We start from the raw sequence: 23,082 nt of genomic DNA on the forward strand, positions 1-23,082 counted from the left end.
CCTAATTTTCCTCTTTGATCCTTCAACATTTTTAGCCCACTCTCACTCTCCTCTGCTCCCCTCTGACTCCTGGCCTCGCTGCAGCCCAGACCCTGGTGGCAGGGTGGAAAGTTTCCCAGATTAGAGCCAGGCAGCTCCGTGTGCAGCGCAGGATGAGCGGCAGGATGCGCGCACAAGGTCACTTGGACGCCCACCCTCATGTGACACTGCAATAATTGTGGTAAGAGCCATCAAATCTGAACTTGGAACACTGCAGGGTAGTTTCAAACGAGGCAGCAGAGCTGGGGTGACTCTGCTGCACAAGAGGAAAAGGATACAGCAAGGATGCATAAAGTTAAGAAACTTTTTCAGTAAAATAACTGTGCATGGCTTTGGAGAGGATCAAGACCATTCCATTGCATGCGATCAGAACTTTCAAGACCTGGCTTACAAACCTTACAGCTCATTTTCTAGATTCTCTTTATAAATTAAACTCCAGAGTCTCATCTAATCACAGAACTCGAGAAGCTGACGAGTTCCAAGGAAGAAGAATGGCAGAAAAAGTTTGACTCCCCTCCCTCCAACACACACTAAACCAATTAAATTTGGTTTCTTGCAGATTCTTTTCTCAAAGTGAATTGACATCTCATGGTGTCTAAAAGGGTGTCAGCTTTTCTAGAAGCAGATCAGGCATTTTAAAGGTCTTATTTACCTTTTCTGATGCAGAAAATGCACATTTGCATTACTCTTCCTGCTCAGCAACACATTCCTATCCTATATCCCATCATACATCCACTCATTTATTTTCATAGAATTTTAGGACTGTAATAAATTCTTTAAAATCATAACTTTCTTGATACATTTTGTTAAAATCTGCCAATATAATCAAAAACCAGCAAGCAGGAGCAGGCAAGAGGCCATACACTCCTAGCACGACCGGTATTGGTTTGTTTTCGTAGGAAAATGGTAACAAAAAAAAACCAAAAACCCAATGCTCATCTCTCACAGCAAGCAAATGCTGCAGGAGTTAACGCCTAGAAGGGCCAGTGCCCCACCAAAGGGCTGCAGCTGCAGGCACTGCAGACGTCACCAACATCCATATTTCCACTGTGCAGCACAGAGAGGCAGTAGTGGAGGGCTGAGTGCTGCAGGGCCCTTCAAATTCAGTTTAACCCTCTCTGTTGTGATGAGGAAGAGGATTTGGGTTTGAGTGCTTAGTTCCTACTTAATAAGCATTACCAAGGCAAGAACACAGCTGTTTTTTTTAAATAGATTTCTTGGTGGAATAAGACAAGTTTCCAGATGTTGCAATGATGAGTTGGTAAAAATGACTGAATTGTTTTAAGTCATCTCTGCTTCAGCACAAGCTTTGAGCCTGTGCTTTATGTTCTGCAGCCTTGAGCAATATGGTCTTCTACAAGAAGGTTTGGTGCTGTTATTTCAATAATCTTGCTGTCCTAAAAATATTGATTGCTCCATTAAACACATTTCTGCAGTATTTTGTGCTTTGAAGTTTCACATTACTTTTCCTCCATTTTTTCCAAATGCAATTTACAGTTTCCTTCCTCTCCACATTTAATTTCTGTTGGGAGTGCTTTCACCTGTGCCACGAGTGCTGCATGACCAGCTCACCTCAAAGACACCAGTGGCCACACAGACATTAGGTAAGCAGGAAAGCCTTGCAAGTGTTTTAAATAAAACTTAAGATCCAATCACTGCTACACAAATTAATTGATCTTGCTGTGGACAGAGAACCCTGTTCATTCATTTGTTTATTAAATTCAGGAGAACCAACCAGTTCTGTAATGAATTACTTAATCTTTGACCTATTGTCCATAGCCATGTTCCAGAACAAAGAATTTACAGCAAGCTGAGCTCCCTAAGGCTAATTGCAAAAGAATGCTTTTTTTTTTAAACCATTCTCCATCTTCAACAAATCTTTGTCAAACTCTGTATTTTTGCCTCTCTGCTTTACAACTACATATTTAAGACTGACATTTGGTTACAGGTGAGTTATTGCATCAGTTCTCTGTAGCTTCTGCTTGTAGGCAACACATACCAATGAACCCATCTGCGGGCTCCTGCTTTGAGTAGCAATCTACATTTGTGTTCCAGTTAACAACAGGCTGAGTTTTCTAGAACCCTAACGCAATTTGGATTTTTTTTACTTCCTCCTACAACAGCCATACACCAAAACAAAGAGCTCCAAGATGCTCAGTGCCTGTTTTCATTAAATTGCAAGTAATGTGAACAAGAGAATAATGCCAGTGGGATGAAGAGCTAGAGTTGTTTCTAAGTTGAGCAGAGAACCCTGAAGCAAGAGCTCGCCACATCACAGGAGCTAAGCAATGGTGTTGGAGGGTGCACAACAAAAATCTGGCCCAAATTTAGCCCTGGCAAAACTTAGTTGACAGAATGGGACGGGGAACTGTACCACAGCTTCAAGCGTGTCAGAAATGTGAGAGGCTGAACGATATTTTGCATTTGTTTAAAACTTGATGGATAGCACCTCAGTCATGCAAAGCTGAAGTGCTGTGAAGAGCACCAGAATAAAAGAAAAAAAAAGAAATGTTGCAACACATGCTGCCTTACACACCTGTGTTAGCTCTCCACACTGCAGCTCTCAAGCTCTCAGGACCAAATTCAGCTTTGTGATAAACACAGAGCTTCTCTATCACCATTTGCTCATTTATAAAAAAACGATTCTACAAGCTACAAAAAAAAACACTTGCCATAAATTCATTTTGACACAGTTGTGCATTTTACACTCATTTTCTATACCAAGTAATTATGTATAACTTAGTCCATTAAGTGGAATAGATTTGAGGTTTAAGTAAATGGTTTTTTACAGAGCTTTCATTATCTACTTAAGATCAACCCACAGTTTTTCTTGAAAATAACTTAGCTGAAATGTCTTTTTCTGATCACCAGTCTTGTGTGAAATTCAGACAAAATATTGAAAATATATTTTATTTGTTGTGAAAGGAAGACTAAACAAAAGACAAAAAAAAGAAGCCTATGCTCAAGTTTTGTGTGATATAAATACTAAACAGCTCCATAGTGTACTGCCAGGCAACCAAACTATTTCATAATGCACTGAAGTCCTTTTTACTGATGGTGACTAAGTCCTTTCATCCTGTGAAAACTCCACTGGCCACTGAGAGCTGTTACCCCCCTTAAAAAAATTCCAGAAAGATGAATGACAAGAGAGTGAATGGTGACATTTTGCTGCTCCACCTGGGAGGTGACAGAGAGCAGTCAACAAGCTGCCTACCTGCTGAGCAATAGAGAAATCAGGGAGACCACATGAGGAGCAAAGTACTTATTGCTGAGATTAATTGGCAGAATCTGGCCACTGCAGCTTCCACAATTGCCAATTTGCTGTCATAAAAATATGTAGAGATTGAACAATTTAATGTGTTTCCTAGTAGCTTCATCTAATCAGATAATAGTGGTGTCTTTGTATACATCTCCTGATGAGGTCTTCTCTCCTGACTATAATATATTGTTTTATGAAAGACTTTAGGTTGTACTTGCTCCTTAAAACAATCTAATATATTGTTTTATGAAAGACTTTAGGTTGTACTTGCTCCTTAAAACAATCTAATATATTGTTTTATGAAAGACTTCAGGTTGTACTTGCTCCTTAAAACAATCAAATCACTGCACTGATAGCCAATCACTCTGCAGTGCACTTTGAGATGGGAAGCAAAGCCCTGAAAAATACATTGTACTTTTCTAAGTAACTGTAACAAGCTTGACACTCAAGACAGCCTTGAAATATCTTTAAGGGGACAAAAACAACCCCAAATCCCAGGTTTTCCCTGTGCTCTCTTCTTAAGTCGGGACAGCCCTTCCTCGCACAAGGAGCTCTCCCTGTGCATCCTAACACCCGAGATTATTTCATGCTGTTTACCGTTTGAACTCCGAACTAACTTCAAGTTCTTTCATGCAGCCAAGCAATTATTTAACCAATAATCAACATTTAACTGTGAATATTAAAATTAGCTCTCTTGAAGGAGACACAGCGTTCTTGCTCCCAGCATTAACAAGCCTGTGCGTTCAGCACTTTTTTTCCCCCCGCCGTTATCATGTGAGAGGCTATTTTTAATGTTTGCCTGAACGTATTTTGCATCTCCCTTTGATCCGGAGAGCAGTTTTGCGAGGCTCGCCCGCGGATCGCGCTCCCTTGGCGGCGGCGCGGGGCGCAGCTCTCCCTTGGCGGCGGCGGGCGCGGAGCCGGGCTGAGCCGGGCTGCACAGGGCAGGCACACGTGCCTGGAGCACATGGTGCTGCAGGCAGCCCGAGCCGCACGTGAGGCTCAATGTGAAGAGCAGCTCCCGGTGCCGGCCTGCCCGCGGTGCAGCCGGTCATCCCCACCCTCACGTGGGAGGCCAAAGGTCGGGAAATTCCCGCGGCCTCTGCGAGAGAAGGGGCTCCCGCAACACGCGGGGACGGCTTGTAAACAATGATTAAAGCTCAGGAGAGGATTCCGCGCGCGGGCTGGCAGCTGGGAATGCTGCCCTTCGCTGTGCTGGAGGAGGAGATCTCCTTAGGAGAGGCAGGCTGGAGTACAGGGAGTGCTGCGCACACCCTCAGGGGCTGCCCCGGCACCGCCTCACCCCTCAGAGCTGCGTGGAGCACGAGCAGGCCTCTCCCGGCCGGCTGCGGGGCCCAGCACACACACCAGCCCCAAAAAACACCAAAACCCACCCTCAGACCCCGCGAGAAGCCAGGGGTAATGGATACTGGGCTCTAGACAGAGTATCTGGACTGAGCAAATAAACCACAGCATTGCATCAAAATCTTTGGGGGGTGGGAGGTGTAAGTGCACTTCACACGGAAACAATTCTCAGCTTGTTGATTAATGTGCCTCTAATTTTACTTTTTTAAAGTGAAGACTTGCAGATATTGCACATAGGTATATTTCTACAGTGGATCATAAAGCTTGTTTCTCTTTTTTTTTTTTCCTTTCCTTAAATAATCTTTGGCAAATAGTCTAAGGCACCCAGCCATGCAGGCAGCACACAGACAGAAAACCACCACAGACAACACAAAGAGGGAGCTCTCCCAAGAGCCCCCAACAACCCTGTTCGCCTTTGGAGCAAGGCAGAAACAGCACCTGGTTATCACTGTGCCAGCAGCATCCCTGTGACACAGCCCCACATCCAAGGCTTTTTGGTGGCAAACTGAAAATTCAGATCTAAACCACAAAATCGCAAACACCTTCTAGCTAGGATTCTCTGCCAGATCTAGCTGATGCTTCTCTAATTCACACCTTTCAAACCTTTACACTGCCTGCCCCAACCACCTCCATCAGGGCTACACGAGGGAAAGAGCCAGGTGAAAAGCAACAACCAACTAGTTACCTGCAAAATATACACCCTCCCTTCACATACAAACAGCTAAAAATTACTCCAAATTTCCTGAAGGACTCTGCATTTAAATGGAGATTTACGTTCCACTGAAAGACTACATGAGGTGCACAACACGAAGAACCACAAAAGTGTGTTTGCAGTAATGGGTTACTTTGAAAGCTTCATAAAAATCTGAAAACCTTTTTCTGAGGAGACCACAGATTTCAACCAACCTACCAGCATCCAGTACCAACACAAAACAGAAGTTTTAAATGCATCTACACATGACAATGAATGTTGGTCTGCAATGCTAAAAATAAATCAAAATACTATTTTTATTAACAAAATCAGCACTGTGAGAGATAAATACATGGTTTCACTCTTGCAAGTCATTACCCTGTGTCCCTCAGCAAAACAAAGCCAGAAATTTCTGTAAGTACATTCCCTGAACAGAAATGTATGGGAAGCAGATGATAAACTGGTGAGCCTAAACATCTTTCCATTGACCAATCTGAGCTGAAAATATAGAATCCTTTTTGTTGCCATTACATTTTTTAGCAGGGAGAAAGAAAATCAGTGAGGATTTTGGTAGTGTCACGTCCACAGTCAGGGTCAGCACAGCTCTGCTGAGCCTGATGCCACCCAGGGAATGGTAGTGCAGATCTCCTGATCTCTTCCAGACGCAGCACAGAACACGTTTGGGCAGCACCGCTCACTCCTACAGACAGACGAGGCTTGTGCTGGAGCACACGCGCAAAATGAGATCTCCCCATGCTGCTCTGCCACGGAGCATCCCTGTCCCCGAGTGACAGAGTCCCAGCCACGTGCAGGGGGAATGTCCCCAGCCCGCGAGGGCACAGCCAGGCTGGCAGCTGTGACCACCTGCACGTGACCCCTGTGCCAAACCCCGCAGCCACTGAGAGAGGGACAGCAGCACACAGCACTGGACCCTCGCTCTACCCCTCACGCTCAAACAGGCTCTCTGCTGCACGGCAAAATTCAGGAAACACCACGGAAATGTTCTTAGAATTACTGTCACCTAAAACATACAGTTTTCCTGGAAGTAGTAGGATCACATGGAATTAATCTGTACTGAAATTGTATACTTCCTACGACTTGTTCTTTGCTTTGTTACAGTAACACAAATCACAGCACTATGCATACTGGAAGGATAGCTCACACCAACTAAAAACCTTTAAGTGACATTAAAAAAAAATCTATTTAAAATGTTTTAAGACATATTAAGCAACAGGCTCCATTACAATGATATCAACATTTAGCTCCCTATTTCAAAGCAGCATATTTGCTTTGGCCCTTTTATGATAACTCTTAAATGCTCATTTTTACTTTTACTAATTTTTTTTAAAGATACGCTCCTATATTCTCTAACTTGCTCAAATGCTAAACTATGAGATGGTCTTCTCTTCAGTACTGATTGTCAAAGAAAGATTTTCACATGACAGCACATAAAAATTTCAACAACCTGATGATAAACTACTGTTAATTAAGCCACATTCCTATCTGTAATGGGGGACAAGAAAATATTATTTAAGAAGTGAAGTGAGCACCCTTTAAAAAAAAAAAAAACACACAACATTTAACAAAAACTATTCCTGTTAAGGCAAGATGGTGTTGGGGAAAATACCAGCAAATTAAATGTTTTATCCAACCCCCAAGAGACGCCCTTTACAACAGTAAAAAAGTGCACTGCGAGATAAATTTGTAACCCCGAGCTGCAAAAGGCTCAGGATAAACTGAAAAAAAATCAATGAGTTGAAAAGTCACACAGATAGCTGATTACAAATAAATTCTGACAGGTGATCATTAAAAGCCTGGCTCACTACTAGGCTCCTCTGAAAAAAAGAGAGAATAGGGACAGATTATCTGCTTTTAATTTTGTGTGTGCACAAGCGACAGAAAACAATGTAGCACATATGCACTATTTTTAAAGCTGGCTCAGAAAAGGCAATGGGTTTCATGTTCTGCTCTTGCCTACTCCAAATATATTTTAACTTTGGACACCCTTGTAAGTTATTAGTTAACCATGAAAAGCCTTGAAACTGAAACACAAAGCAAAGTCAAATCCACACAAAGTAAAAGTAAGTAAATGAAATCCATGACTAAACACAGTTCTGATGGAGGGCCAAGGAGTATGTTGACAGGTTTGGGGAGCTTTGGGGGATATTTTATTTCTTTTTAACAAGACAGCAATGTTGCAAACTTGTAAGACATTTCTATTTCATCCTGCTCCACAACTTTTGCCCCTCTATTTATTTATTTTGCCTCCTTATCAGATGATTCTGACAATGACTTCGCACACTGAGCATGGCAAACGATCAAGCAGAAGGGAGAGGAGTGGTTTCCTGCTGCCAAGAGCACACTTTGCTCTAGCACACCTAATGTGAGCAGAAGAGCACAATAAATAAGTCACTCTCTGTATTTTTTTTTTTAAGGAAAAAGGCAAAGCTCCATGTTTCCCAAACTTCAATGTTGACACTCTTCCACTGCCCATGATCTCAGCCATGCTGGTGTCAAGCCAGAGGAGTTACTCTGGATTCGAATTGGTGTCTCTAAAGGGATGATCTCAAGTGCTAATAAAATAATAAAAGACTTCCACTGACATCAGTCGGGCTGGAATTGTGCATTACAACCAGGCCTTGGACTCCACTGTGTTTTCTTAAGCGTAAGGTGACTACAGATGCAAGCTATGAACTCAGGTCAGAGTTACACTCAGTTTATGCCAATTTAAGCAAGATTATAATGTTGTTCCAAAACTCAGTTCCTGTGGCAAATTTTACTTTGCTCAGTAGAGAGCAAGATTATGGCCAAAATTTCAAGTAAGAAGCATTAACCTTTAACTCCAGAATGACTGCCCACTCCTGTGTTCTCACATCAAATATTGGCTGAAGGAACATTCTCTTTCACAGTCCTTTTCCCTGCTCTTTTAACACTGTGGCATCTATGCCATTCTGCCTATGGTCTTTTTACTTGCTAACAGCTAAGACACCAACTAAGATAGGCAAGTCTCCATGGAATTCCCAGAGCTTTCCTTCAATAATTTACACAGAAATCCTGGTGGAGCAGCTTAGTGATAACTGGAGCTATTGTTTTTATTTGCTGGAGTGTGAGTGACAGGAATCCTCTGGGCTCTAAGCTGCCTGCCAGCTGCAGAGGGAGAAGCAGTGATTTACAGTGGGGAGGAGGGGTTCATGCCAAATTCCACAGGGAGGCTCTGAGGGCTGATTTACCTGGTCTAACTGGGCTCTGCATGCAGTTCTGCGACACCATGCCTGGATGGACTGAAGTAGAAGCCCTGCTGCTGAGGTCCATGACAGAAGGTGATGCTGAGGTAGCTTGCTGGAGACCTGACTGGTGTGGGCTAGGCTCGTGCTGGTTTGGGCTAGGTGGAATGCCATTTTCTGAGAGGAATTCTTCCAGGTCCATGTATTCCAACTGGAAAGTGTCTCCATCATATGGCAGTGTCTTGTCCCATAATGTTGGACCCAAGAAAGCTGACTGAGGGACTGTGGTACCAGTGCTGTCATCATCTAACTTCTTCTCTTTGTCTTTTTCTTTACCGAATGCTTAAACAAAAACACATAACAAACATGTAAGAATTCAGTAATTAAAACATCTACTACTACTTCCATTATTCTGCTGTACTCTCAGGTGTAAGAAAGGAATATTCCCTTCAAAAAATAACTCCTTTGACTCACTCTACTTAGAAGAGAATTGATGGGTCATGTCACTGAGCACCTTTGTGGGAACCAACCACATTTTTGAGATTGCCCTTTGTTTTTAGTTAACAGTTCCACTCCATGCACAGTTTTGAATGTTAGCATCTAAAGGTACTCAACAAACTTAAAAGTGAATATTTAAGTATTCTAGCAAACCAGAAGCTATTGATATATTCTCTTGAAAAGGAGCAGTCTTAGCCTGAAATCCCTGGGATCCTGTCATTCTTCTAAACTAAAGTCCCAGTCTTGCTGGCACAAGCAAATAGTCCTCAAATTCTGCACTTCTGAATGTTACTAAAATGCAGTGGCAAAGGCTGACAGAACACAAGAGACAAAATATTCAAAGGTAAAAGCAAAAAAAAAAAAAGCTTAACTGAGGCTTCCTCATTTCTACAGCCCCCAGTGATTTCAATGCACGTTTTGTAAGGGAAACGCCTGATTTCTCTGCAAGATCTGCAAGAATCTGAACTCCTAAAGCTTCCTGTCAGCCACCAAGCCTTCGCAGCATTTTATTTTTAACCTCATACAACAGCCCCGGTGAAATCCTGCGAGTGGCTTGGCAGTGGAACTCGGGAAGGCGAGGAGAGGAACTGCGAGACCTTCCCTCGGTCTCTGCTTTTCGTGCGCGCTCGATGCGTTCGCCATACGCGATGCGGGTATTCCCGAGCTGCCTCCGCCTCCCGGGGAAGCCGCAACTTTCTCCCGATGAAGCGGGGGCCGCGGGGCGGGAGCGGTTTGTTGTGGGGCCTGGCATGGGCATCCCGGCCCCCTTTACCCGAGGCGCCCTTGGCGTCCATGCACCGGGACCGGAGATGGGAGCACCGAGCGCGTCCCGTTAGATCGAGCCGCGGCGGCCGCCGTTCCCGCAGAGCCCGAGCGAGCCGTCCCGGGGCTCCACCGCCGGGAGAGCGCCCGGGGCCGGGAGGGCGCAGGGGGAAGGGAAAGGGAAAGCCGTGCCGCGGCCCCGAGTGACAGCGGGACCGGGGCGCACTGCGAGGGGTCCCGGGGAAGCCTCACCGTCTTCGTGAGCGAGCGGCAGCTTGAGCGGGTTTTCCAGCAGGGACTTCAGCACGCCGTAGGTGGGCGGCAGGAATGGGGGGTTCAGCGGGAGCGGCCGCGACATGATCGGTGGGGGCTGCCCGCGGCGGCGGGGAGGGGGCAGCTGCGCGGCGAGCGGTTCCTTTCCCCTCGCTGTAGCCGCTGTCGCGGCGCGGGTGAGCCGAGCGTGGGGCCGGGCCGAGCGCCGGTGGCCAAGGGCGCTGGGGCCGCGGGACAGGGCGCGGACCGGGCGCTGGTCAGGCCCCTCCGCCGCGCAGCTGCTCCGCCGCCGCCGCCGCTCCCGCCGCCCGCTCTGCGCCGCTCTGCGCCCGCCCGCCCCGCGCCCACGTGCAGCCGCCGCCGCCGCTGACGTCACGCCCGAGAGCGGCCCCGCCATTGGCGCGCCCGCCACGCCCCTCCCCGGTACCGGCCACGCCCCCCGCGCGCCCCGCCCCGGCACGCGCGCGGACGGTAGCGGGGGGGGCAGCCCGGGACAGCGGCCCCCAACCCCCCCCCCCCGCGGGCCGCAGCGCCTCCCCGGGAACCGGAGGAATGTGTTAATGAGATGCTAATGAGCCTGAACGTTTGACCCCGCTCGGGGCAGCCGAGCGTGGCCGCTCCCCCGGGCAGCGGGAGCCGGCGTTGCCGCGGTGAGGGGTCCGGGCTGCGGGGGATCCCACCCGTGTCTGAGGAAGCCAGCCGTGGGCTCTGCGAGCGCTCCACACCGAGCTCGCCCTGCCTCTGTGCCAGATGGCAGCCTGGGGTCACAGCACCGCCACCAGCACGGGCAGGGCTCTCATCATCTCACAGAGTCCTGCGGGCTGGAAAGGACCTCTGGACATCACCCAGTCCCCTCCCTGCCCAGGCAGGGTCACCCGGGGCAGGTGGCACAGGAGCATGGCCAGGTGGGTTTGGAACATCTCCACAAAGGGACACTCCACAGCCTCCCTGAGCAGCTGTTCCAGGGCTCTGCCGCCCTCCACGGAAAGAAGCTTTTCCTCACATTGAGGTGGAACATTTTGTGGTTTAGTTTGTGGCCATTTTTCCTCATCCTGCCACTGGACGCCACCAAGAAGAGTCTGGACCCATCCTCCTGGCACCTGCCTTGGAGATACTTCATTGATGGGATCCCCTCTCAGTCTTCTCTTCTCCAGACCAAAGAGGCCCAGCTCCCTTCCAGGCTCTTCTTGTAAGAGATGCTCCAGACCCCAAATCATCTTTGTGGCCTCTCTCTTGTCCTGAGCAACCCAGGATGAGACACGATACTGCAGATGTGCCTCATCAGGTTCAAGTGGAGGGAGAGGTCATGCTCTTCCTAATGCACCCCAGGACCCCACTGCCCTCCTGGCCCCCAGGGCTCATTGCCAGCTCATGTTAACTTCTCATCCACTGAGACTCCCAGGCCCCATTTTTGCTCAAATGGGACTTTCCTCCCCACTCACCATGATCCTCATTCAGGCATGGTTGACTTTCCATCTGCTCTGGCCTTCAGCCCGTGCAGGCTGTGCAAGAACCGCATTGGTACCAGAGTAACTTCACCCTCCAGGTGCCTGTGGGCATCTGTACCTCCCTTTTTCTCATTTGGGTTTTCTTTTGGATCGCATTTTGAAAAGTTTTACCATCTGTGTTTATTTGTGACTCTTTCTTCAAAAGTCAGCTTTTAACCATCAACAAACACAAATAATCGTAAATATTCACTAGAAGCAAATAAAGATAAGTTATGTGCATAAACTGCCCAGTATTTAGAAATAGAAGCTGCCTGAGGGACAGTTATGTTCTGCCCTTGTGTATCTACTGTACCTGTTACATGTGTGAATGGAAGGGCTGGAGCTGTGTCAGGGAGGGTTAGGCTGAATATCAGGAAAAGATTCTTCCCAGAGGGTGCTGCCCAGGGAACTGGCACGGCCCCAAGGCTGCCAGAGCTCCAGGAGCCTTTGGACAATTCTCTCAGGGTGGGATTGTTGGGGGGTCTGTGCAGAGCCAGGGGCTGGACTCAATGATCCTTGTCAGTCCCTTCCAACTCAGGATATTCTGTAATTCTATCATCTATTATTCGGTGTCTTGTTAAATGAACTGCCTAAAACAAGCAACTGATGAAAGTCCAAAGTACGCTCAAATCAATAAAACTGCACTGGCACAACCAAAAACATGAAGACTGGGGATTGTGGCCATCAGAACCAGACAAGTGACAGGAACAGACTCAGGGCACGGCTGAGCAGGGCTTGGGAGAACCTTGGGATGCCAGAGATGCCACATGGTTCACAACTGGAGCAGGGGTGTGATAGCAGCACACAGGAGTTGTTAAGTGTCACCTGAGCAGGGAAAAAAGCCGTGGATTATTAAATGACTGTACACATACCAACGTTGCCTCAGACGGCCAAATTGCTGGTTAGTGGAAACCTTTAATTACAGAGGCACAGATGAGTGACACAAAGATTAGGGTGATTGCCAATCCATATGCAGATGTGGTACGGAATGTTTCTTCTATGCTGTCTAAAGAAAAATAGATGCATTTGGGAGATAAGCAGCAGAGTAAATAGAAGATGTAAAAGTAATGGGGATACTGGGAAACACCAGTAACAAGATTAGTTTCTGGTGGAAGCTCAACTTGAGCACAACTACTTATGTTTTTATGATTATTGACCCAACTCAACAGAAAGAAACAGCATTTTCAACACCACAGAAGCACAGGAAACCTGCACTGCTTCACTGCTTGACGTGGAATGGAGTAAATTATAAGGTAGATCAGTGCAAGTGTGGAACAAAAGGAAGCCTCTCTGAGCACCACTGCGTGTAGTTACAGACCCTGCATTCCCAGCACACAGGAGCCGGGAATTTCCTGCAGGTGAAAGCCAAAATAACTCTTCCCGATTTATACACCAGCCAGCGAAGCTGGGCAGAGCACCTGAGCAGGGTGCTGGAGCTGTTATTTTCGGTCTCACACAAGAGGAACAGTAATTTAACTCCAGCCATGCTACACAGGCAGATTTCATCCCAATTAACCTAAATTCCAGGCTGTCAGGACACCATGGTGTTGTCTGTACATACAAATTACTGATTTTTTACTTGCTACACTTTTCCAAAAGTGGCCCCTAATTCCTTTTTCGCTATTTTGACCATTGGCTGACCCCACATGGTGCACGCCAGGTAAAGCCAACCAAGACAAAACAGAGCTAATGATACCCTACCTGAATTTCTCCATTTCCCAACTGCAATACAATTTCTGGCATGTGTTCTTAGCTTAGCATTCACCCATAAAATGTCTATTTTGTGGCTTATGAAAGACTATTCTGCTGCTTTGTATTGAAAATATCTTGATGGGTGCCCTATTAAAAAAAAATTATCTCAACCAATATTTATATTTCTGCTCATGGTTGTTTCAATCACTGGGATCTGTTATATGAAAAATCCGATTCTTTTCAAACCAAGTTCTTTTAACGAGTGGTTAATGTACCGTAAAAAAAAAAAAAAAAAAAAAAAAAAAAAAAAAAAAAAAAAGAAAAGAAAGGAAAAGAAAAAAAATTAGTGTGATTATACTTTTCAGGGGTCCTTCTACCAAGGTGCACATGGTGATCACCTCCCTGAACCACCCCACATGGGGTCCCCGCGCCCTCACGGACATCGATGGCTGCTGCGGGCCGGGGTCGGGGGCTGCTCAGCCGGAGCCCCACGGGCAGAGGCCGGTCTGGACCGCGGGGCGGCCACCGGGGGGGCCCGGGCACCCCGACACCTGCAGAGCGCTGGCCGCGGTGCCGATGTGTCCGTGAGGGCAGCCCAGGGAAGGGGACAGCGGCAAGGACAAGGACACGACCCCGCTCCCCTCACGGCGCCCCCCGGCCCCGCCCGCCTGGTCACGCGGCGCGGGGGGCAGCGCGCGGGGGCCGTCACGTGAGCGCGCGCGCGCGCGGGCCGTGACCTACTTCGGGGCAGCGGCGGGCGCGCGCACAGCCCCCTCAGCGCGCCCCCCCCCCCCAACCGCGGCCAAACGGGGGTGTCCGGGTGGGAAAAGAGGGTGTCCGTGTGGGAAAAGCGGGTGTCCGTGTGGGAAAAGGGGTGTCCCGGTGGGAAAAGTGGGTCCGTGTGAAAAAAGGGTGTCCGTGTGGGAAAAGGGGTGTCGGTGTGGGAAAAGGGGTTTCCCGGTGGGAAAAGGGTGTGTCCGTGTGGGAAAAGGGGGTGTCCGTGTGGGAAAAGAGGGTGTCCGTGTGGGAAAAGCGGGTTTCCCGGTGGGAAAAGGGGGTGTCCCTGTGAGAAAAGGGGGCCCGTGTGAAAAAAGGGTGTCCATGTGGAAAAAGGAGGCGTCCGTGTGGGAAAAGGGGTGTCCCGGTGGGAAAAGGTGTGTCCGTGTGGGAAAAGGTGGTCCCTGAGGAAAAAGGGTTTCCCGGTGGGAATAGGGTGTATCCGTGTGGGAAAAGGGATTTCCCGGTGGGGAAATGGATGTCCGTATGGGAATAGGGTGTGTCCGTGTGGGAAAAGCGGGTGTCTGTGTGTGACAAGGGTGTGTTCGTGTGGGAAAAGGGGGTGTCCCGGTGAGAAAAGGGGTGTCCCGGTGTCCCGGGTCCTGCTGAGGGCTGTTGTCCTGCCGAGGGCGGGCATCCGGTTGGGGAGGGAATGTCCTGCAGGAGGAAGGGAATGTCCGGGCTGGGGGCTTGCCCTGCCGGGGCCGCTGCCCTGCCCCAAGCTCCGTCCCCGACCCCATCATCGCCCCCCTGTTCCCCACCTCCCGCCCGCCGCCTTGTCCCGTGTCCCCGTGTCCGGCCCGGGGCACCGTGCGGGACGAGCCCTCGCCGGAGCAGAAGCTCCCCTGGGCCCCCGGGAGCTCCGGCTGGGTCGTGACTCCGGGGACAGCGAGGACCGCGGGTGTGGCTTTTGGGTCACCCTCGGCCTGGCCTGCACTCCTTCCTGCCCTTGGGTCAGAATCTGTTTGTGCCCCTCCGCTGAAGAATCAATAACCACGCCCCACCCCACTCCAAGTTATTTAAAACTCATTTTACAAAGGAGGGACTGCAGGCTTTAGGTAAAAATCTCCAGTATGGTTCATGAAATTAATTTGCTCCACTGTTTTGCAGCAGTTCGCATTCTCTTATACATTGCCTTGGCATAGCCTGTAATGGAAATTGGGAATTCTGTTCTGAAATATCTCCTGGAAACATGACTGCAGGGTTTTTTCTGCACAGAGAAAGCTGGAGTGGAAGTGGGTTTTTTAGGGATCCAGCTGACCATTATCCAAGGCACCCATCTGTACTTTCTCCATAAGCATGGATAAAAGTGGGGCAGTAGTTATGGGTCAGCAGAATTATGGTCACTGATAGATGGAGAGACACCCACTCCCATGCTGGGAGACAGGTATTGTACAGTCAAGCTTGAGATCTAGAACTCTGTGTATTTAAATATACACTGTTCTGAAGAATTCAGGCTTTTCTGTCTCAGGGTGTAATGGGAGCCAGTACTGTATGTGCAGTGAGAGATCTCTCAAGTCTGAGATCAAAGCTTCTGGTCAGGTATCTGTATGGTCACAGCTGAACTGCTACTGTCACTTCATTCCTCTGTTAAATATGTTGTCTGGAGAAAAGAGTTGCAAAAGTAGGCGGGCAGAGAACAAGCTGCAAGATGGAGAGGATAAATAATGCAGAACAAGTGTTCGGGTCAAGGCACAGGACAGACTGAGAAAGCAAATGGTTCACAGTACCTTAAATACCCACTGGTTCATCCACTGAGTGGATCTCCACTTCAGCCCTCTGGGAGCCAAAACAATGGATGAAAGGATCGAGTGAGATGCTCAGGAAAAACCCCAAAACCAACAGAAAACAAACCAAACGACAACAACAACACAAAAACCAAACCAAAAAAACCACAAAGCAAAACAAAAATTAAAAAAAAACCCCAAAAACACCCAAAACAAAACAAACAAAACCAAAACACCCCAAAAATCAACCCCCAAAAAACTAAACAGGAGAGACTTGGGAAAGGGTCACGATTCAGCCTTTGTTTCTGTTGTGATTTGTCCCAAAGCAGTGCGAGTTCCCAGGCTGGCCTCGCAGGGCAGTGCATTTCCAGCTGCGTGACGCAGAACATGGAGGACCATGAAAAGCCACACAAGAATGCTCAGATACCCACACCCAACTGAGCTGAAAAGCAGCAGCTTTTGGAGAGAAGGTCGAGACACCGAGGAGCAGTGCCTGCCCCCCACCTCCCTCCCCTCCACAGAGGTTCTGGCGAGAGTCCTCACTTGGCTTTCCAAGTGAAAGCCACTACCCACAGCACTGAATTACTGAAAAATGGATGTTTATTGTCCCCGTGGGGTGCAGCTGAGCGAGCTGCTGGGGCTCCTCACAAGACCAAAAATGCCTGTTGAATGAACCATGCTCCCGCCCTTTTTTTTTTCATTATTTTTAATTTTTTTTTTTTTTTTAAGTTTAATTGAATGTGGGAGAGACAGGTTTGGAACTGCTTTTGGGTGATGGCAGAGGAACTTCTCTTAAGTAATCTGGGGTGGTTCCAAAAGGCATTCCAGTTCTCAGAAAAATAGGTATTACTAGTCATTGCTTATATGCTGTGAGTTGAAAGATTAATAATTTTCTCTGCCAAAGTTTACAGGCAGCCTTTACCATGACAGGGTAGATCAAATGCATGTTCTTGCCTGGGCAGCTGACCTGGTTTGAACTCACTAAGTGTGGCTCTCAGTGATGACTACAGTTTTGGAACAAATACTCCGCTCTGCTTTTTAAAGCAGCCTTCCCCCTGTAAAGCATTAACCAGACTCCCAAGGCCATTCCAGGCACCTCGTGCCTTTGGTGCCTTGGCGAATTATCCAGACCCAGTAGGTGCAAGCAGCCAGATGACAGAGCTGGATTGAGACGAGAGATAAGGGAGTAGCTGGCCCGTTTTTCAGTCAGACCTTCCCCTCAATAAGGACAACTCCCAGCTGGTGCCAATGGGAAAAACAACTTGATCCTTTCGTTTATTCCTCTGCACTCCATTCCTCTTCCTTTTTCACTCTTGGCTTGCGTGCCGCAAAAAGACAGTTTAGAAATAGCTGTTCTTACATGCTCAGGCTGTTTGATTTTGGAATTTGGCATTGGTTTTACTGGAGACAGAAGAGCACCCACGAATACAGAATAAAACAGCCCATCCCCAGGCAGAGCTGCAGCAGAAGGGAGGAGTGAAAGGTGCAGGAGCTGAGCATCATCCCCTCCTTAATCAGAGTTTCTATTGAAGTCAATGACCCAGATTTCCCTGACTTCAAATGGCTGCTTTCAGCGAGCTTGCCGGAGGCATGGTGCTGGGGAAGGTCAGGCAGAATTTTGCCTGAAGAATTCCACAGGCATAGGCTTATCAGCTCGGGATCTGTACAGCTTGATACTGCAAACCCGTGCTCTGCAGCGAGCTGTCTCAAAGTCACTGAAGTGATTGCTGCCCTGGGCTTCAGGCTTGCTAAGCTGCCCTAAGCTTGGGATTTCTTTCTGCGATTACTTCTGTGACATCCACCTTGCTCCCAGGTTTCCCTCTCGAAAAAGCAAAATGCAGAAAGCACAGACCAGTTCTTAATTGTACGGGTTTAAATTATTAAGAACCCAGAAATGTGATAAACCTTTCTTATCTTTGGCAGAAAAGCCTGACCTTCTGTGGAAGACTGGGAAAATTCCTACAGACAAAAATCAGGCTTCTAAACATAAAGGCAATAAAAGTCATGGTATGTCTTTTAATGAAAGAATTACTGTTACAGCAGCAAGTCGTGCAGAAATGCACATTATTAATTGTATGCAGTTTATCCTGCAGGTTTATATTAATTAAATGTTGTTTTTGAGACTGGGGGTGTTCTTTTCCCCCTGTTTTTCAATGCACTCCCCCTCTCAGTTCCATGCAGTACCCGAGCAGATTCCTGACACTGCTGCCAGCCCACAGTGCCCTTCCTGGGTACCCCAGGTACACCCAGCCAGGGCATTCTGCTAAATTGCCACCTCTCTTATGGCCCATTTTGTTCTATTTAAATCTCTCATCAGGAATTTCAGCTGGTAACTAGTTGCCATATCATATCAGAATATGTTAAATATCAGCCTACCAGGCTTCCCAGGTTTTTGAAAACCTGCTTATGCAAATATCAATGCAACACAGAGACTGAACACTGACTAGAGAGGCAAATGCACCCTGCATTCTGAGTGTATCTCCCTACTTTGTTTGATATAGAAATGTCTAATCAGACCTCTAAAGATTACAGTTTAAAAAGGCTTGGAAAATAGAGTAAGTTGGACTTTTTAAAAAATTTATATTCCAACCCAAATGCAGCTTTACTGATAGAAAGCATCCCAAGGCTGGATTTCAGTGGCATGGCTGGGTGTTTATCAGAAGGAAAAGGTGATCTTTTCCCATAATCATGTGTTGGCTTTGTCCTACCAGCATCCAGGGTGATGCAGGACGGAGCAGCTGCACCCTGCAGGCTGTGCTCCGAGGGACAGGGACAGAGCAGAGCCCTCCTCCCCTCCTCTGCTGGAGCAAGCAGCTCTGCAGAGTCCTGGTGGCTCCTCTGCCAGCCCAGGCTCACTGCTTGGGTCTCCTGCAAGGACAGATGTGCACAGCGACTGAAAGAGACACCTCGTGTTTGCCATGCCAAGTAGCACTCAGCTGTGTGAAGTTTTTCTGCATTAAAGTGAAATGTTTAAGTTAACTGAGATGAATACAATGACAGCTGGCAGCTGTATCTTAACAACCCCTCAACATACACGGGCACAAGGAAGGAGAGCAGCCCTGCTATTATTTATTGCTTTGTTCTGCCTTTGACTTTTTTTTTTTTATGCCATGATTTCTTTTAAAGTTATCTGCTCTGATCTGCAGCAATGTGGGAGCATAACTGACTGTATTTGGACTAAAGATATTCTTGTCTGTATGTTTTCCTGGCCAGGCACTTAGACTACAAGCTGTATGGAAAGCATCAGGCAGTAAGTTATGCAGAAAACATCAGACAGAACTGTTTTAATATTAAACCAGCTTTGTAATATTTTTATTCCCATTAATTTTTAAAGCCTTTAAAAAAACCCTTTACTTAATTGTCTTGCAGAGTAAGTTAGTTTTTAAGGCTTAAAACTGTCGCTTTTTCACAACAAGTTTCTTGGGTTTGGGGTTTTTTGTTTGGTTGGTTTTTTTAACTGCCAAAGGGCATAAACATATAATTTTCTATAGCCACCTGACAGCATCCATGCAGGGAGATAAAGATGTTCTCCTCCTGTGTTTTCCCTGAAATGACTTTGACCTGGAGAATACATTATGTTGATTGGCATGAGAAAGAAGGCTGTGATCTTATTTTTACTGTTTGTTATAGCGGCTTCAAACTTATCAAAGAAAGAAATAGAGGCTTTTTAGATGGCTGCTTGCCAACAGCACTAATCAGAATTTTAATGAGATTTTTTTGAGGCCTAAATTAGGTCTAATTAACAATGTATAAAGCTAATGTATAATGCGATATAGAAGGATGTAGCCTACTGCATATAGAATGGGTCCTGATCTCTTTACAAATAGAAATGTTGAACAAAGTGCACACTTTTGTGCAGGTTTACATATATGTAGCACCCTGGTATTTCTACTGCTATGCCTTATTAACAAATTGCCTTTGGAAAATGTTGCTCTCAACTTCACAACAACTTTGCCTTCCTTTCAAGGGGATACAATGCAGGTTCTTATGGCTGAGCCCCCTGTGTGGTTCCCGTGACTGACACAGACTCCCGGGTCCTGCAGTGCTCCCTTTGCTGTCCTCCTGTCTCCCTGTGGCCCAGTGTTCCCATTGTTTGTGGGAGAGAACTGGCCTGGGACTCCCATTTCCCAACCAGCACTGAAGGCAGGGTTATATTTAGTCCACACACACTGTTTTTCTGCAAGCATTTAAGACAGAAAATTATTAACAACTCCAAAACGTCATCCTCAAAGCATGGCCTTGTTTCTGCCCCCAAAGGGTATTTTGTGCAAGGAGGGATGAACTAAAAGGATTTTTCTCTATACAGAGTTTGTAGTTATTTATGCTACTGCAATTCAGTTTTCTCTTTGTCTGGCTGAGCTGTTACATATAAACTATTAAAAAAAATAAATCTTGTATCCCAGTTGCTCATAGGAAGCTTAATGCAATTAAACACCTCAAAGTATGGAATTGCTGCTTCTGCCCAAGTAAATATTTTTATTCACATACTCAGACCATTAACTGGGAACCTTCTTGTAAAGCCTCTTTCCAAATTTCATGTTTAGTAAACAAATCTCATTTCTTTATGCCAGAAAATTCAATACCTCTTCTGATTCATTTAGCTCATGACAGATGACCAGCAGCAGTAACAATGGGGGCAAAGAGCCCACTGAAACAGGCCAGAACAGAATGAATGCAAACCCCAAAATAAACTCTGCCCCCTCACAAACTCAGGCTCATCACTACTGTGCTGTTGGGCTGAAGTGTTCAGAAGATCTGAATGGGACTTTAGGTGCTGCTCCAGAACAGGTTTATCTGCAAAGCTGCAACCAGAGCTCACACTAATTAATAGAATCTGTCGTTAATGAGGCAGTCTGTCAACTGACCATAAACGTTGAACCAACATCAGACACACTCCAAGGAAGCTTAAATAGCCATTTCAGATGTGTATTTCTTGAAGTGTTTAAATAAATATATTCACATCAAGTTTAAGGAAGGAGCCAAACCACAGGGCAGAGGGAGCCAGAATCGTTTTGCATCTGTTACAACACTCAGAATAATGTTTGGGTTGATTTATAGGGGAAATATTTGTTTTTGAGCTGGAATTTTGGTAACTCGGAACAGATGTTCACAGTGTTGAAATACTGTCTGCCCATGCAGCTCTGTTAAATCAAGTGCTGTTACACATTTAAACTAATCTAGGGAAAAAATTAATATACTGTGAAATTGCTAATCCTACAAAAGGTACATACTAATAGGATTCCAATTTGATTATCTTTCCATTTTATTGGAATCTCAAGCCATACAATAACACATGTGAAAAATTACCAGAGCAGTGAGATTTCATCTGGTTTGTGACCCTGAGTGGAGAGGAAGTGCTTGTCTATCACTATTTTTTTTCAAAGCATTTTTCAAAGTGTTGAACCAAATCAGCTTTCTGACTTTTTTCCCACCTTCGCCGAGCCAGGGGATATTTAAACAATGCAGAGAGAAGAAGGTTCTTGTAATGACAGCGTTATTTGTGCCTCCTAAAATCATTAAAAATTCGGTATAATATTTTTTAAAGTGCTATTTCTATCTCTTAAAGACCTGTGACTGCAGACAGCCGTGACCGCAGCTGTGTTTCCGCAGGGATTCACTGACACCCATCACCACCAGCCGGAGCAGCGAGAGGGTCTCTCCAGCCTCGTTCCCTTGGCCGGGGGAGGAGCGGGTCTGAAACCCAGACACGGCTTTGCATGAGCCCTCAGCTCCTCAGCAAATGGCACTCCTCTCGCTTTGCAGAGGCTGCCCTTTTGCCTTTCCCCTTTCTTCCTAGGCAGGCAGGCTGCAGTCTCTGCAAGCGCAAGCATCCCGAACTATTTGCTGATGCGAATTCCAGGTTGCCAGCAGAGCCCTGCCTGATGTCTTTACGAGGGCTGCGATTCCTTCTAGGAACTTTCAGATATTCTACTGCTGTGTTCTGCCTTCCCGGGAGAGATCCAGGTGAGGTGGTGTGCAGCTGTTTAATGGCTATCCCATTTGCAGCCACCTCTTCCTCCTGTGCCATCACTCTGTTCCTAGTGACCGATGGCACTGCCCTTGCCAGGGGCTTGTTCCTGAGTGAAGCAAACATTTTGAATTACTGTAAGCTGAGCTCTTGCAGTTGTACCCAGCCACCTTCCCTCCCTGCTCTGGTGCCCTCGTGGCGTGGCATGATCCCTCCCTCGGCCCGGGGTGTGCTGCCACTGCCGGGGTGCGATGATCATGGGGACTGTGGGGTCTCCGCTGTTCCACACCACTATGTCATAGCACTGGGAGCACTGGGAGAAATGGTGTCTCAAGCTTGTTGTGCAAACACGGTACAAATGCAGATTTTACTCGTGTGCTCTTTGCAGGCAAGTTTGTATTTATAGTGGTGCCATGAGTCACCTCCTCAGCTGCCATGGATACAGAGTCCCATCCGCTGGCTCCATTCAGCACATTCAGCCCCTCACAATACTCTGCATTTGTGCTTCTACAACTCGGGGATTGTTTTTCTCCTTGGGGAACTCCTTCCTCTTTGTCCTGGAGCCATCGGGCAGGGCAATCCCTCCATGGCCAAGAAGCTTCCATGCAACAGAAACAAAACGTCGGCTGCTGCAGACTTTTAGACAAGATTTTGGGAACATTTCTCTGATGCTTTGCTCAGATATCCAGCATCATTATTTTGTCTTGGTCATTATCTAACTGACTTGTCAACTATTCTGTTTGAATTCTTTCCTGGAAAACCTGTCCTTTCTGCAAGAAGCTCATATCGTCTTACTATTTTTATTTTCTTGAGCAGGAGATTAAAAAGTTATAAACCCAGTTGGATTTGGGGATTTTGATCCTGACAGGTGCTGGGGGTTGTTGAGAACTGAGCCACCCTCAGCCCCTGGGAGCAGGGGAGGGACGTGGCTGTTGGGGGTCCGGGGACACTGTGAGATGCTGTCCTGCAAGAAAACACCTTGACTGGTCTGTGTTGTGAGTAGGTGAGACTGATTTACTTAAGAGTTGCACTGAGGTCCTTTGGAAGTCAGTCAAAGGCTTTGTTATGCTAAGATTAGTTGCTCTTGATCTCTACTACAACAATTCACTCTCACTGTTAAAGGCAGCTGCTACAGCTCCCTGCCACAGCGACCGGGTTTGAAATGCAAAGAAATCTGTGGAAATGTCTTATTTCTGGCATAAGGGCCAGACAAGGGTCTAGGGTGGTCCATACCACTGCAAAGGGAACACCGGCTTTATAATAAACACAGGATTTGCTGTCGTCTGAGTGTGCTTGTCAATTTGAATAAAAAGTAAAACA

At 46.9% G+C, this 23,082-nt stretch overlaps 1 protein-coding gene and 1 long non-coding RNA gene across 2 annotated transcripts in view; both read right to left on the minus strand.

The window, feature by feature from the left end:
* Window positions 1-10,435, minus strand: part of HLF (HLF transcription factor, PAR bZIP family member) — a 35,272-nt gene extending 24,837 nt beyond the window's left edge. Inside the window, exons 1-2 of the mRNA XM_064395148.1 lie at window positions 10,091-10,435; window positions 8,585-8,920 (exon numbers count right to left, since the gene is read on the minus strand). Of these exons, the coding sequence (XP_064251218.1) occupies window positions 8,585-8,920; window positions 10,091-10,196 (442 nt within the window). The 5' untranslated portion in view covers window positions 10,197-10,435. The remainder of the gene's footprint in view (window positions 1-8,584; window positions 8,921-10,090) is intronic.
* Window positions 10,436-11,558: 1,123 nt separating this feature from the next.
* Window positions 11,559-13,573, minus strand: LOC135284381 (uncharacterized). The gene is made up of 2 exons (XR_010349786.1): window positions 13,300-13,573; window positions 11,559-12,604 (listed from the first exon to the last, which is right to left on the minus strand). It is a non-coding gene; the product is annotated as an uncharacterized LOC135284381 (long non-coding RNA).
* Window positions 13,574-23,082: the final 9,509 nt, after the last annotated feature.

This window comes from Passer domesticus, chromosome 20 (genome assembly GCF_036417665.1).
Source record: "Passer domesticus isolate bPasDom1 chromosome 20, bPasDom1.hap1, whole genome shotgun sequence".
Taxonomy (NCBI): domain Eukaryota; kingdom Metazoa; phylum Chordata; class Aves; order Passeriformes; family Passeridae; genus Passer; species Passer domesticus.